This window comes from Anomalospiza imberbis, chromosome 3, assembly GCF_031753505.1.
Source record: "Anomalospiza imberbis isolate Cuckoo-Finch-1a 21T00152 chromosome 3, ASM3175350v1, whole genome shotgun sequence".
Lineage (NCBI taxonomy): Eukaryota > Metazoa > Chordata > Aves > Passeriformes > Viduidae > Anomalospiza > Anomalospiza imberbis.
In genome coordinates, this window is record NC_089683.1 from 30,199,991 (window position 1) to 30,216,218 (window position 16,228).

A 16,228-nucleotide genomic window follows, 5' to 3' on the forward strand; every position below is an offset into this window, starting at 1 on the left:
AAACTTAAAACCTTGTTAGTATTTCTGAGTTAAAAAATCATTATTTAACAAACACATTTGGAAAGAAGTCTGACTGAAATAAAAATCAGCTCCTAATGGATTCAAATCAGATAGGAGTTTGCAAACGCACTAAAAGGGTCTGATTTGGAGCTGCACATACAGAAGCATCATGTTGGGGAGGAGGAAGGTGACAGTTCCTGTTTATGCATTTTTGGCAAGCTGCACCTGAAGGATGGGATGATTTTCTGGAAACTGTCATGCCAAAAATACACAGCTAAACAGGGGGGAATTGAGAAGAGCAAAGGGAATAATTAGAGACCTGTGGGGGTGGGACAGGGTCTCTAGTTTATTCTCTTAAAGAAACCAAGCTATGTAATCACACTGCTTTTCTGTCAGTATGCCACAATAACATTTGAATTTCTTGACCAAATTGAAAAAAGCCTGACAAAAAGAAGTTTAAAAACATTGAGATCCCATGAGTTTAACAAAAATCAGCAGTCAGATAGGGGAGACTCTGATTTGTGTGCCCAGTAAAGAACAGGTAGAAGTGTGAACTCAGCTGCATTATTTGACACAAGCGAATCCAAAGCTGTCATCAAAAAGCAGGCTCCATAAGGTTTGCTGTCAATGGAACTACTTGTTTGTCATTTAGAGGTAGGGGTATTTTTTGCTTGTTTGTTTGTTTGGGTTTTTGTTTGTTTGTTTTAAATAAAATATATTTTTTAAAAGCCCAAGACTTCTGCCTGAGATGATTTTTAAAATTGCAGAATATTGGCACTCATTATAAAATGATGCATAATACCAGATCTTGTCAAGAACAGGCCCTGAAATTCCTACCTGAAATGAAATCCCTTTGGGCCAGTGTTTTCTCTCTGCTGTGGAAAGGACTGTTTCCATTTCTTCTCATGCGAAGGCTAGCTCTGACCCTTTTCTCTTTCTTAAAGTACTGTGGTGCCACCAACCTTAAAGAAATGGAAAGTCATGAGTCAGATGCCAAAAAATGCCTGCTCTTGAAAATTATGATATGTTGATAAAATATATTTTACTTTGGATTTGGTCTGTCTTTGAAATTTTTAAAATCCTTCAACTTCTTGAGAGAGAGAGACGTCGTGGTCCACTTTCATTAACATATTGTGAGAAATGACTTTGAGCCCTTGGTACTACAGGGTATTTCATTTTTCATGGCTGTCCCTTAAATGGCAAACCCACTGAGACTGAAAACTCCTCCACAGCTTTCACATCCCCAGTCTTCCATCAGTCTGAGAAAGAGGACTACTCTTCTAGACAAGGAACCTACAGGAAAACCCTCTGAATGGTTTGTTTCTTCTTTCAGTTTGCCTCATGGAAGAAAACAATCATGACTGCTTACAGTTAGTGAAAAGGGAGTATTGATGGAATTGAGAAATTTAGAATGTGGCATTTGGTCAATACAAAATGGAGATATGCGGGAGAAGGAAGGTTCCTGAGATTGAGGGGAGGTCTAGAATCATAAAGTAATATACATTTGTCATGTGTAGGGCATATGTTATGATGCCCTGTGCATGACAACAAGTGAACATTTGTTGTTACAAACTGAGAAGAAAAGGTCATGGATTCCATTATAATGATTGGCTTTTCAAGTTTAGGAAAGTCATTTACCTGATACATTACAATAGTTATATTGATATTCCATTTCTAGATTTCAGAGCAGTCTGCTCTAGACAGGACGTCAGAGAAATTGATTTAATAGAATGCCTGTCAGTGACAAGACTTCGGATGTTACTGAGCAGGGGTAATTCGTACTAACCAGGCTATGAAATTCTCTCTCATGTATCATTCCAATTGGGATATAATATATTGAACTACACTGGGCTTTCCACACACTGTTGATTGGACAACAGTGTCAGCTGTTTCATCATTACAAAACAAATGTGTTCAAATCAGAAAATGACCACTTAAAGTTGGAAATACTGTCAATAAGAGCTCAGTCTCTTCATGCAGACCTGTCAAAAAATGAGATGACTTTTATGGTTTCTTCTTTATTTCTCTCTAATATATTCTACTGTTTTTGTGCCAAAATAATACAAAATCATTTGCTGTGTCTAGGACTTTTTAGACATAAGGAAAAACATTGCTAAAAACCTAAGAGAGGTGAACCTTCCCATCTGTTCAACCCTGTTAAAGCCACATCTGGAGTGACAATTCTAGTTTATCGCTCCCCAGCACAAGAAAGACATGGACATAGAGCAGCTAGTCAAGTGAAGGGCAAGGAAGATAGTTTAGGAATTGGAGCATGTCATATGAGGAAAGGCTGAGAAATGGAACTAGTTAGCCTAGAGAACGGAAGGCTCAGAGGCATTTTATAGATGTGAGTAAATATCTGATGGGAGGGCGTAAGCGAGACTGAGTCAGGCTCTTTTCAGTGGTGCCCAGTGATAGAGCAAGTGGCAGTGGGCAGAAACTGAAATACAGGGGGGTCTTGTCTGAACACAAGAAAACACTTTTCTTACTATGCAGGTGACTAAGCACTGGCACAGGTAGCCCAGAGAGGTTGTGGAGTTCCCATCCTTGGGGAGACTCAAGGCCATCTGGATGTGGTCCTTAGCAACTTGCTCTAGCTGACCCTGCTTGACCACGTTGGCTGGACCAGATGTCCTCCAGTGGTGCCTTCCAATTTGAATGTTTCTGTGATTATGTTCTTTTCAGCAAAACAGTTTTAGTCACAATATTGGCTTGGTGCAAGTCTACACTCCAACTCCCATAACTTTTGAAACCCGTATTCTGCAAGAGTTTTCAGCTTTCCCTTTTAAGTTATAAGAAACTATATATAAGAACCTATACTTTTTGTATTCATTTTGTATTTGCCACAGAGCAGTAAGATTTCACGTGCTTGACCCAGTATAAAGCAATTAACACAAATACCGAACAGATGAACAGATATAAATAACTGTGTCAGTAATTAATAAGCAGAAAGGTGAGTAGGATAACCTCATGCAGTATTTTCTTCATAAAATTATTTTGGAGAGACTTGTATCTTATGGTCTTAGACCTTTTATATTTTGGTTAGTTTGTGCTTAAAGCTGTGATTCTTGAATACTAAGGCCACTGCTCTAGTGAATGCAGTTACTTGAGCTACGTCCTTTACTTGGCACATGCAGGACCTCCCCAAATTATCTGAAGGATTGAATATTTTCTGAAGGATTGAGTATACCTATGTATACCTATAACATGATCATTATGTCTAGTTATTTCTGATACTAAACATATGGTGGTAGCTCCGCTTCTTCTCATCATCTTATTTTTTTCAGTCTTGCTTCTGTTAGTGGAAGCTTCTGTTGCTTCCTTGAAGTGGTTGCTTGTTGTTAATGAATGGATAAATTCTTCAGCACCAGCCTGTAACATGAAGGCTATCTTCCCTGCTGGTCACAGATGGTGGGAAGTGATTTTATTGATTTGTTCGTACTTAGCTAGAAGGATTACATCTAGCAGTAATAATGTGGCCAGGCCCTGGGACAAATCACCACATGAGTTAGTAAAGGGTTTGTGTTTTAAACTGAGTGTGACATTATTATATTTACCAGCCTTTCATAGTGCTTTGCTTATTAACACCACTGTAATCTCTTCTGAGCCATCTGTTGGTCATTCAAGTTTCTGTTTCCTTCATGTGCTGGAAAACTTCAGTTTCTGAACTGAGCTCTGACATTATCCTACAAAAGTTCTGGTGGTAACCATAGTGCTTATTATGTTTTTCTTTATAATTTGTGTTATCAAAATTGTGTCCTGGAGAAAATCTCTTGGGGGGACACAGGCAGATGGCCACAGTAATTCCTCTCAAATTCAAAGGTCATGAAGGTTCATGGCTTTCAGAATTTGTGCAAGCAGTATTAGTGTGGCTGGGAGGAATCTGGTCCCTCTCCCTGTTCCAAACCTGGCAAGTTTGGCAGAAAGAAGCATTGAACACTGCCAGCATAGGGTTTTTTTTTCCCTTTGGTTCGTGCTCATCAGATGATCTTTAGAAACTAGAGCTGTTTCCATGCTGTGACCTCCGCAAAAGCATGACTGAGAGGTTTTAAGTATCAGCATCTGTTAGTGGTAGCCCACATTCTACCTGAAAGTGCAGTTTTCTCTGTATTTTAACTTTGCATTTCTAAGTAGCCTGAATGATTTCATTCACTGACAGGCACATGTGTGAGCAGAGGACTCTTCAGAGCTAGAAGCATGAGCTTTTGGCCAGTGGGTTACATGCAGATGATCTGTAGAGAAAAGGTGCTGCATTCATTACCAGCTCCTCAAAATGAAGTTACTCAGAGCTAGTAGATCAGAAATTGGCAGGGAAGCGATCTCTGTCTGAACATGACGTTTTGTTTCACTGTGCACTAACCCCTCAGTTGAGCAGTCGGCACTGTAACATGTTTCGTTTACAGTTTTAGTGGGTCACAGTAAAAGAATGAGTCTGATCGAAAAGAGCACTTGTCACCCGCGTGGGAGGTGCGTGTGGACCATGGCATGGGTAGCACTAACAGGGTTTAAGAAGCGTATGAAGAAAGTGCTGAAGCGTGGGACTCTTAAGGAAGGGACGGTCGAGCGGTGACAGCGCTGGCTTAAGGCAAGGGGGCTGTAGCTGGGGCCAGCACGGCTCACTCCCGAGGGAGTGTCGGCAGCACTGGGAGCCCAAGGCTTCCCGGCGCCCCAGCCAGCCCCGCAGCAAACCCGCACCCTCCCACGGGTGGCCCTGCCTCGGGCGAGCCTGCAGTCCTGGCGGGAACCCGGGCAAGCACCTGCGGTGAGGAAACCTGGAGGAGGACGTGAGGAGAGCGGCGGTGCCGGGGCCAGCGCCGCGGCCGTGTGCCCGCCGGGCGAGCCCGGGGAGCGGCGGGGAGAGAGAGGCGCGGCCGGCCCGGGTGCCCGGCGCGGGCAGGGGCAGAGGCAGCGGCGCCGCGCCTCGGACTCCGCCTCACCGGCACCGAGCTCCCCTCCCTCCCTCGCTCTCTCGCTCCCTCCTCCAGCGCCAGGCTCGCAGCGGCGGAGCATCACGGCGGCGGCGGCAGCACCCGCCCTTCCCGGCCGGCCGGCGGCGCGCACCGCCCCCCCGCTCCCGCACGCAGCCCGCCGGTGGCGATCCGGAGCCCTCCGCGCCACCGCACCCCCGCCCCGCACGCCCACCGCCGGGAGGATGGGCTGCGGGCGGCGGCGCGGCAGCCCCTGAGCTCCCCGAAGCCGCGGAAACAAAGGGAGCGAGCAGCGCCAGCACCGGGCCGGGGTGGATGCAAGCAACCATGAAAGGCTGGGTCTCCGCCTCCTCCGCTGCTGCCAGAGAGCTGCCGGCTGCCGCTGCTCGGAGGACTACCCTGTGAAGGGGGCGGAGGAGAGGCTGGCTGGGTTCGCTGTGCAAAGGTAGAAGGTGTAAGGGAGAGGCGGAAAGAAAATGTCTTCTTCGGTGGGGCCCCGCGGCCCTCGCCCGCCCACGGTGCCTCCCCCGATGCAGGAGCTGCCCGACCTGAGCCACCTGACAGAGGAGGAGAGGAACATCATCATGGCAGTGATGGACCGGCAGAAAGAGGAGGAAGAAAAAGAAGAGGCCATGCTCAAGTAAGCAGACGCTAGTCATTCATTCATTCAGGCACTCATTCATGCACCGATCGCCGGCGGGCGGAACGGGCGCTGCCACAGCGGGAGCCGGCCGGTGCCCGGAGCCGGCCGGTGCCCGGAGCCGGCCGGCTTCGCCCTGCTCTGCGGGGCTGGCGCCGCTGAGCCCCGGTCCCGCTCAGCTCCCGGCCCGTAACTTCCTCCTCCCCCACCCCGGGCAGCTCCTCCCGAGGCAGCACCGCTGGGGGAGCCCGGCACGGCGGGACGGAGCGGGACGGCGGCCCTCTCCGCCCCGAGGGAGCCGGCGGCACAGGGCGGGCGGAAACCCCGACACGGGGGTGAGGGGCGAGGTGGGATTCCTTTGGGGTCCCCAAAACCCCGCCTCTGCCAGGAGGGGCCGCTGGGTGGGGTTTCCCTCCGTGCGGGAGCCTCCGCGGCTGCCGTGCTGCCCCCGCCTGGCTCGGCCCCCGCTGCCGCCCGCCGCGGGGCTGGGGCGGCTGCCCCCGCCCGGCACACCCCCGGCCCCCGCTCCGCCCGCCCGGCCCCGGCCCGCCCGCTCGCCGCTGGTTCCAGGGCGGGCAGCCACGGGCAGCAGCGCGCCGTAGGGCAGCAGGGCGTTCGTAATTAGGAAATAGATGGAATTAGTCGCACTGCTCATTCCAGCGGGCGGGCGGGCGTGCGTGCGTGCGAGGCGGCGGGACGGCGGGGGAGTGGGTTTATCCCGCTGCCGGCGGCACGGGGAGGGGTGCGGGGAACGCGGGGTGTGGGTAGGTGCCATGTTTGGAAACCAGATCCCCACAGCCTCTTTTGAACCTTTTCCCTCACCCCCTCGTCCCTGCCGAAACATCGCATGTGATCACATTTTTCAGCCTCCTCCGTCAGTCGGAGGCTTCGAACGTAACGCTGCTGAATCGCCTACTGCGAGTGATGACAATAAACAGATTGGAGTCGTGGCCTGTGGAGGAGAATCACGGTTTCTCCTCTTCTGACAGCCCGTCAGGCCTGCTCGCTCCGGGCGGGAGGCGGTGGGAGAGGTGACTGGAACAGTGCAAGCCTCTGACGCCACGCAGACCCTCCGTGCCACAGGAGGTGTATCCTTACCTCACTGTCGCCTGCTTGCGTGCACCTCTGCTCGAAGGGATGCGCCGAAGGTGTGACGTGATCTGGGTGTTTCTTTAGGCTGCATCGGAAATACCAACTTGAGCCGTGCAGGTGCCAGCGCGTCCCCACGGCTGGGGACCAAACCCCCGCAGGCTCCGACTTCGGCCCCGTACGCTGTGCGTGGTGGAGCTGGGACAGCGTTTTAGTACACTGTTGTCCCCGTCCCTTCCCATTCGTTCTTGACTCTGAATTTTACTGGGGCTATTAGTGATCTGCGCGATGGTGGGTACTGAGGCCCAGCTGCCAGCGCAGTACTGGCTGGGAGCTGTCCAGCACTGTGATGCTTGGATCTCAGTTCAAGACGAAGAGTTCAGTTTGCTGTTGCAGCTCATTGTGCTTGGGGTGTGGCTACCCTTGGAGGTGGGGTGATTGGAATGAGAAATGTTCTGTGAGAATGCATTGTGTTAGTCACTGTGGGGAAACGTGAGTGAAGGATTCCTCCTCAGTTTCTATTAATCAGAAAAAAATTAAATAAAGGAGTAGCTCAAAGGCTCTAAACTATATGTATCCTTCTGTTCCTTGTCCTTCAGCACAGCTACTTCTCTGCAAATATTTAGCTTTTATACTGTGAAGAAGATTACTGGTTCTGTGATGATGTTGTAGAGGAATACTATAAATCTTACAGTCGCTGTGAAAATTAACTTCCGTTTGTAGAGATGGTATTTTCTCAGTGCTATTCTTGTTAACACTGGATGGAGAATAAATTTTCCTCCTTTTCTGCCCCTCCCTTTTTTTTTTTTTTTTTTTTTTTTTTTTTTGGCATCAGTGTTTCTGAATTCTGGACTGATATTTCCTTTCCTATGAGATTATAGGATCTTCAGCAGTTTCATTAAATGAGCTAAGGACACTTCCAATGTAATTTTTAGAAGAGGGCAATCATGGTGCTTTGCAAATTCAACTAGAAATTTCTTTATATTATCTTCAAAGGTTTGTGATACCCAAATTTCAAAGTTTATTTCCCTACAAAAGTTCTTTCAGATATTGAGAATAACAGTCTATATTGTCCATTGGCCTGAGAAATTGCAATTTTAAATAGATTTCTGACTTTATTTAAAGAGCCGTAAGTTAAGGGAACATACATTGGAAAACTTACAAACCTGTATACTTGCTTTAGCTGTAATGTTAGTTTGTAAAAATCAAGTCACAGCAAATATTTTTCTTATGGGTTATGATTCAACTCTTAGAGAGAGCCACTAGATTTTCTGAGTTGATTTGCCTTTTCGGTATGCTGAGCACTTACTTTCTTTTTGGGATAAGAGTTTTACACACCTTTCCACAGAGTAACTACTTTAAGACTGGAATTTTGGCAAGAATTTACTTCCATAATTTTATAATGACTTGTTACAAATATACAGCGGTGCTATCAGATGACACAGCTATATTATAAAAGTCAGATATCATCACTACCCCTTCCTATTATCTTTGTTAAAAGATTTTCTGATTGTCCAAATGTCTCAACAAAACTGCCACCAGTTTTCATTAAAACCACCTGGTGGAGAAATGTTTCCATCTGTAACACCCACATGCAAATCTGTAATTTTCCCTGAAAGTTAAGCTGAGAATCAGTGCTGCAAACTAGGCTACCTTCAATCCTGGGCTGATCACAGGCCGGATATGTGCTGTCTCATGAATCATAAGGGCTAAAAAGGGTGCAGCATTTCTCTCCTGTTCTGGATGTCCTGACAGCAATGAAAGTTTCTAAAACAGTACTTGTAATTTTCCTTTCCAGCACTCCTCATAGCAGAAAACCATAGGAAGAAATATTGGTTAAATGACTATATTCTTCACACAGTGGTCATAAAATTGTGGATCCAGGGGAAATTGAAGTGCTTGTGTGAGTGGACTATATGGATTTCAGGAGAAGTGAAAGCAGTTAGGGTCATCAGTAGAGAGGCTGTGTCCCTGTCCTCTCTGTCTTCCTGATCCCTGTTTGTGACTCTGAGCGAAAAGCCTCCTTGTAAACCCTCTCTGCCAGTTCATGCTGACATCAGCACGTACTGCAGCATGCCAGCCGCAAGCAGGGCGCTGTTACAGGGCGCAGGAATATGGACACTGAGCTGTTTTCACTGCCTGTACTGGAGCCTTACAAATGCATCCTTCCATTTGAGACCACCTGCTCTCTGCTCTCCAGGAACTTGCCCTATCTGTCAATTTGTTGGTCTGCTGAGTTTTCTTCAGCTGTGTGGGGCTAACAGAGCTTGTCACCCCCCTAGGATAAAGATGTATATCTTACACTGGCCAGAGTGACTGTCTTTTTCTAGGCATACCTGGTCAGTGGCAGGGACCTTGTCTTCCCCACACCCTTCTGATATCAGATTTCACACTACTGTGGGTGGTGTTTTTGGAAGGGGAACACTTTGCTGTCCTATGACTTGTTGAATACCATGGAATAATGTGTTGAGGAGTTTGGGCTTTTGTGAAGGTTCCTTCTTTTGCCTGTTTTATGAATAGGTGTTCCTTGGCTTAAGGAACACTTTGCCATTGACTGATTGCCTTGAAATTACCTTCACATTCAAAAGCAAGTTCTACATTCCTTCTCTAACAGGGACAGTGTCACTAGGTACTCCTGAGACCATATCTATGCCTTCATTCAATGAACTGTGGTCCTAGTCTGTTGCATGGCACTGAAGACTCAAATCCACATAAACACTTCAATGCTCGCCAGGCACTAAGCAGAAACTGAAATCTCTTTAGTGCAGTCTCATAGTCTGGGAGTAAGAAGCAGGTCCTCTATCACATCTTGGAGCTTCAGAGCTTTGTGTTTTGTTCCTCTGTGGCTGGGAAAGCATCACTTTCCTATTTGCCACACCTTTGAAAACTGCATGGAGAGCAGTCTGTTGGGTAGATGGGGCTTTACCATGGTATGCTCAACTCTCATCCACTCTTGTTTCCTTGTTTCCCTATTTCACTTTGCCAGACTTTGTGCATATCTCTGAAGACTATAGTCCTTATTATCTCTTTTAATAGTACTTGGCCTTAGACACCCAAGCTTTTGCTGTTCTTGTATGAATAAATGTTTGCATAGAACAGTAGTAAAATGGCTTCCTCTGTAGACTAATTCACATTGGAAGCATTTTTTCCTGTTTTACTTGGTAGATACTCCTGTAGCTGGAAGGGAAGAGTTTCATGTTGAATGGGTGGTGTCTAGCCTCAAGTCCAGATATTGCCCAACAGGTGACTGATATGATTAAAAAATTGTGAAGAAGCATGAAAGGGTAAGTTTTCAATGAGGCTGAAGAGCGAAACAAACCATCATTTGCAAAGGTGTGTGTGTGTATAAAATTGAAACTAAAAAAATAGTTTAAAGATTTAGAGTGTACATTTAAACTCTAGGTAGCCTGAGACAGCTATTTTCCTTGTGGGTATATGGTGCCTTGAACTGAAAAAAACCCACAGTTATGTACAGAAAACTTCAATCATAGAGAAATCACAGAATTTTATATATGTGTGTATTTAAGATGAAGTTTGCTTCATATGTACTTGTGTGCCTTATCTCATTGGGTTAGGCAAGTACGAAGTGGAAAACTATTGCAACTGAGAACACAGCTAGTTGAGTTCCAGTTCTGTTCAAATTTTGGCCAGTATCCAGGAAGTGGTTTCTAGTTACCATGGCATTAATTTGCTGGATCAAACTTAAGTGGGGATAAAATCTCTTACTAAGCTTCTGATGAGACATAAGAAGGCTGTGAGATTGTTGACTGAGGAAGTGGCAGTAGTAGGAAAGTTAACTAAGACACGGGAGGTGCTTTGTAGTTTTGTAACACTAATTGAGTAGCTTCAGTAGAGGGGTAGCATGTACTTCAAACCTTCCCATCTTAAAAGTTATCTCAGGATTTTTCATGGCAGTTAATAATTAGGGAAAAATTGATGCTAACACCCCATTTTGACCACCTAGTATGATACACAAGCATAATTTTAACAAAACTTAGATCTCTAGAATCAACAGGGATATTGAAGCTGCTCATGTTTCAGGGCTGCCAAATCCTGGTCATTTGCAGTTGGTGAGAATATCTGTTTCAGGGTTTGCAAAGTAACTTCTCTATAATTTCCTTGGGGCACCTGGAAGCTTCCAGCCTGCACTACTGTGTAACTGAAGATTAACCAATGACCCAGAAGCTTGTGCTCTCAACCAGTTTTCTGGAGACAATGTTTTTCCTTCTCTCTTTCTAGCACTTGGAAAACACCTAACATGGTCAGAAAACACTGAATGCTGCTCAAAGGGGCAGCTGCTGCCATCCTCATTTTGAATAGTACTTAGGGGCAACAGGAGGAAGTACGGTGCCAGGACCTTCTTAGCCTGTATGCTGTAAGTCCCCAGTAATAACTGCCCTTCTATAAAAAGCAGGGAAGGAAGAGGTAGGATCATTCTTCCTCCTTTCTGTTGAAACTGGGCCACTTTCCAGAAATAAAAGTGAGAGTAAAGGGGCCATCTTGAGGAAGTCTGTCTTTATCTTATCTTTAGGATGAAAGGTCGAAAGCCTATCTTTAATTCCACTGAGAAACAGTGGAGGAATTGAGAGTTCTGGGAACTGGTTGTGCATTTGGCACCAAGGAATTAAAGGATGAAACAGATAAACAATACCAAGACTCTCTCCTCTGATTCAGCCTCCTTCTTATTTATTCTTTCCATGGCTGCATGAATCTCACTTTCTCTGCAATGGAGCAGGAGGAATGGAGGCTTCTGCTGGAGAGCCTTTATTTCTTCCTTTGTACTTAAAGCAGTTTGGAACCACCATGCTTCAGACCCTGTGCTGGTGCAGGGAGCAGGGTGTAGGTTGCTTATTGTGTGTATGGGTATTTTAAGCTCCTTGAATCACCCAGAAAGACAGTTCACATATTACCTTGCACCTCTTCCTGGCAGTGCCAGCTCTGATCCTGACACTTGAGTGTACAAATCCACGATGAAGTTATTTTACTTCTGGATATTGTCTGGTACAACCCCCTACTCCAAGCAGGGCCATCTGCAGCAATTAGCCCAGGATCAAGTGCAGGTGGCTTTGGAGTATCTCCAATGATGGAGACTCCACAACCTCTCTGGACAGTCTTTTCCAGTGTTCAGCTACCCTCACAGTAATAATTCAGATGGAGCTTCCTGTGTTTCAGTTTGTGCCCATTGCTTCTAGTCCAGTCACTGGGCAACTCTGGGAAGAGTTTGTCTCTGTCTGCTTTAGTCCTCCCCACTGAGACCTTACACGTGCAAAAATCCTTCTGAGTCTTCTTTCCTCAGGCTTAACAGTCCCTACTTTCTCAGCCTTTCCTCGCATGATGTGCTCCCGTCCCTTTTCTGTATTTATGGCTCCTTGCTGCACTGGGTCCAGCATGTCTTTCTTATATCGAGGAGCCCAGAAATAGATTTATCATCCAGACATGGCAGAGAGCAAAGATCAGCACTTTCAGTTTGCTGGTGATGCTTTTCCAGTGCAGCCCAGGATGGCATTGGCCTTCTTTGCTGCAAGTGTGTGTTGCTGGCTCACATTCAGCTTGGTGTTGACCAGGAATTCTCAGTTGCTTTTCTGCAGAGCTTCTTTCCAGTTGGTTGGCTCCCTGGGATTTTTCTCCTTGTGCAAGACTTAGGCTGGATGTTTTCGGGCTTACAAGAGAGACCAGTATCTAAACATGTTCTCAAACCATTCAGGGAAAGGATTGCCTTGGTCACTGCTCCTCACCCTTTTCTCTTTCCTGCCCAAGGTCTTTTCTCAGAGAGGAGGAGAGAGAATTTGAACAGAGCAAAAAGTGTTGTGGCCTTTTGGCCAATGGAAGCACCAGAAAGAATTTAATAACCTTTGAAGCTTCGGGTTTTCATCAGTCTGAGAGGGCAGGTATGGCCATAAATGTGTTTTGATAAAGCAGACAACTTGTGGTGACCTCAGAATTGCAAGGAGTGTTTTCATGCCTTTCAGGGTATTTCAGAGAATTGACAGTGATTTTTTTTCACTTGAGGGTGGACGGAGTTTTCTAAGGAGACTGAGGAGTCGAAACATATTCAGAATTTAACACAGTCACTAGCAAGGCAATTATGAGACAGTCATTGACTGATCTACTGGGCAGCCATCTCACTGCTGAGGAGGAGCTGGAGACTGTCAGCAGACAATAGCAGATTGATAGGCATTTCTTAAAAGCTACAGAAGAGCAGGAGGTGATAGGGGATGACAGACAGTAATAAACATTCCTACCATATTTTAGACACAGGCTTCAGATCGGCAAATGTTGAGCTTTTGGAATGTCTGAGGTGCAGACTGCTGTTTCTGGCCCGAATTTAAGTGGTTTATTGGAATGCACAGGGCATTATTTCTGCACATGTGTCTTCCCACATGATTCTTCACTTGATGCAGGATTCTGCTGGAGCTTCATTGCCAGCTTTGTCTGACATTGCAGTAATACTTTCTAACTAAGAAGTCTGTCGTTCTTCAGATTCAGGGCATTATCTGTGCCCTGCAGAAGGGTGAAGACAAAGACTTTGTGAAAAAGCATGATCTCTGGGCAGGAATAACAAAATACAGAATTGTTATAAGCCTTATCTTAAAAGGAATTATGTAGAAGAGGCTTCTTCTTGGGGGGGGTACTATCCTGATGTTTATTTTTCTGGAAGGTAGCAGAGGGAGAGCAACATTAAGAGAGATTTGAAATTCTCAGTCTCGTCAATACTCTTTTTTTTCTGAAGACTCATACAAAGAATTTTTTGCATCCTTGGGTAGGAAAGCATCTAACAAAGATCTAGCATGTTTCCTTCATCAAGCAGTTACTAAGCATTTTAAGACTTGAGATTAATGCCTTAAGAAAAGGCTATTTAAAAATACTGCTGCTCTTGTATTCAATCTTGTTGAAATGCAGGCATTATTGAAGGTGGAAAATGACAAAACTGAAATTCTTGGGTTGCCAATAGTTAGAACCAATTATAATTTCTTGTTCATTTTACCTTCTCCTTCGCTCTATCCACTAGTGACTGCTGCATTTGTGTACTCTCCTGGGCCTATCAGTTTTAATTAATAGATGTTAGCATGCAATTATATTTTAGGGGAAAAAGCTGGCGTGCCTATAATCTGACTTTAATTTCCAGCAATGATAAAACATGTAAAAAAATCTTATGTCATCAGTTGCAAACACAGAGTGAGTGGTTTCATTCTGCTTTTTGAAAATACTTGCGTAAATTTACAATTACTGAAATGAGTTACACCTCTGTATGATTTGCCTCAGTCAAATCCAGGCATTAGATCTGTAAGGATGCAGATACCTTATCAGATATCTACATCTGTAAAGAATTATGGTTGCTTTATCCCTTATTTTATACTTCATAGATATGGTAAAATATTATGCAATGTTTATACTGTAGCTTAGTTTGGGAATCTAGACAGTAAATTTTAGTCAAACTTACTTTTGATATTCACAACAAGCAGCAGAAAATAATACCACTATGAATCTGATTTAATGGTTTCTTAGATAAGATGATTGATAGGACAGCGTTGTAATTCTTTGTACTTAGAACTGAGGTAATCATCCTCAGAATTTGATTGCATGTCAGATACTTATGTCCAGAGAGTTTTAAGCAAGAAAGTGATGTTCCAAATATATTTTCTGGCACTGTTACAGAGGCAAGAAGAGCTAGTTGCAATTTTCAGAATAATGACACACAAAACCGTACATACAGTTGCCACTTCAGAGACATGAAGAGACACAGCACGATGAGTAGTTGTTTCCAGACAGTTCTAGATTGAATTAGAACACCTATTTAGGTACAAATTTTGGAGTTTCTTCACGTCATGTGTGTCTCATTTTCAGTGTCAGGACTTTGTACACTTTACCTATGGTAAGCACTGTTCATACTATTGAAGATAAGGGAATGTACCTGTCTGTATATGGAGTTTTTTCAGATATCTGTAATAAAAATATAGTGTTAGAAATCTCCTGATATTTTCATCTATCTTTCCTAAATTACGGCTTCCTGGAGTCACTGAAGATCAGTGTATGCCCTGAGAGTTGCTTTTTGATCAGGGATGTGCCCAGCAGATAGAGCTACACTTCTTAGTGATCACCACCGTGGATCTAGCAAATTAACTCTTTCAAATATTGAGGATCTGAGGTATAACCAAAAAATAGTTTTCTGTGTATTTTGGGCTTTAAATAAAAACTAAATTCTAGTGAATTTCTAGAATGGTTGTTTAAATGCCTTGCTTCAAATACAGTTATTTCCTTTAAGATCCTTAACTGAGAGTTACTTTCCAAACTTCATTATGTGAAATTTATTAGGACATTGGTCATGAATGGAGTGCAGCCCAACAACACTATTTTAGTGTAAGTTCTATTATATTGCACTCTGTTTGTTCTGAAAATTGCTAATGGAAGTCTTCACACACTTGAACGACCTAACTGTGAAGTGTCTTAGTGTCTTCTCAAGTGTTTCTCTAGGTTACCAATACTGAATACTCTGAATTGATCAAAGTATTTATGTATCCAAAACGCTGCCTACATCTTATGCTAGCATGTCTAATAAAAGATCATACATTTTTTTCAAACCTTGTTTGAACTGTGATTCTAGTAAGCACTAAAAATCCTGTAGCCACTGCTCATGAAGTTTTTGTCTGCATTTTTATAAAATAGATATTAATTTTAAAGTCTTGGAATATACTGTGAAGAGTTCAAAATCATATCCATGAATTAAGATTTTGTAATACTTCTATTGATACATCATTCTCTTTCCAGATATTTAGAAAATCTATGGTCCTACACTATACAAACAATCCAAAACTTTCACCGTGAACTGTTTACATCTGTGGGTATTAATCAGGTTAAAGATTAAATGTTTAGTAATATGATTTTGAAAGAAATTACAGTGAAGCAGTTTATGTAAGAAAAGGCCAATCTGGGAGCTGTATGATTGAATATGTTTACTTGTGGTTTGAGCCATGATTTTTTAGTGTAACTGTTTTCTTTTAGTGATTCCATTGGTCTTGGAAAAAGCATCAAGAGCTATGCAAAATCACATGTAATTACTGTCTGAGCTTTCTCATTTGTTTCTTTGCACAATTTCACTTGCAAATTCTAAGAAAGCAGAGTATTTTTTCATTTATATTCATTATTCTCTACATTTTTAATTAGCCTTTTATATTAAGTTATATTCAAAGTAAATTAATTGAATTTTTGTTTATTTGTAGTATTAACTTTAGAATAATTTTGACATTTGACATTACAAGACTAAATTTTGTACTGATTAAATGATATTGCACAGATGTAGATGAAAAAATGTGAAAGCTTAAGCAGTAAAATAATGTGAAAAAGCTATGAGTATTTTTAGTTACTTTTAGTGCTAAGTCTCCTTGGTACCATTATTTATGGCAGAAAGTTTGACATTGCACGACAAACTTCAGCTGTACAGTTTAATGTTCTGCTGGTCATGTGTTTTTAGCTATAGATGTAGACCAGGAAGGCAGCTGTTTGATGGAGCACATGGAGCATGAGCTGAGGCAGTTGAGAAGAAAAGACAGAATTTATGAAGGCTCTAGATCAT

At 43.8% G+C, this 16,228-nt stretch overlaps 1 protein-coding gene across 43 annotated transcripts in view; it reads left to right on the forward strand.

Moving 5' to 3' along the window:
• Window positions 1-4,993: 4,993 nt before the first annotated feature.
• The window catches only part of RIMS1 (regulating synaptic membrane exocytosis 1), a 296,320-nt gene continuing 285,085 nt past the window's right edge, over window positions 4,994-16,228 (forward strand). For 18 of the 43 annotated variants that reach the window (XM_068183778.1, XM_068183783.1, XM_068183779.1 and 15 more), the window contains exon 1: window positions 4,998-5,568. In XM_068183778.1, coding sequence (XP_068039879.1) covers window positions 5,405-5,568 — 164 coding nt within the window. In that variant the 5' untranslated portion in view covers window positions 4,998-5,404. Of the gene's footprint in view, window positions 5,569-16,228 lie in introns of all 43 variants that reach the window. The other 25 variants (XM_068183786.1, XM_068183788.1, XM_068183795.1 and 22 more) reach the window with 5 other exon arrangements.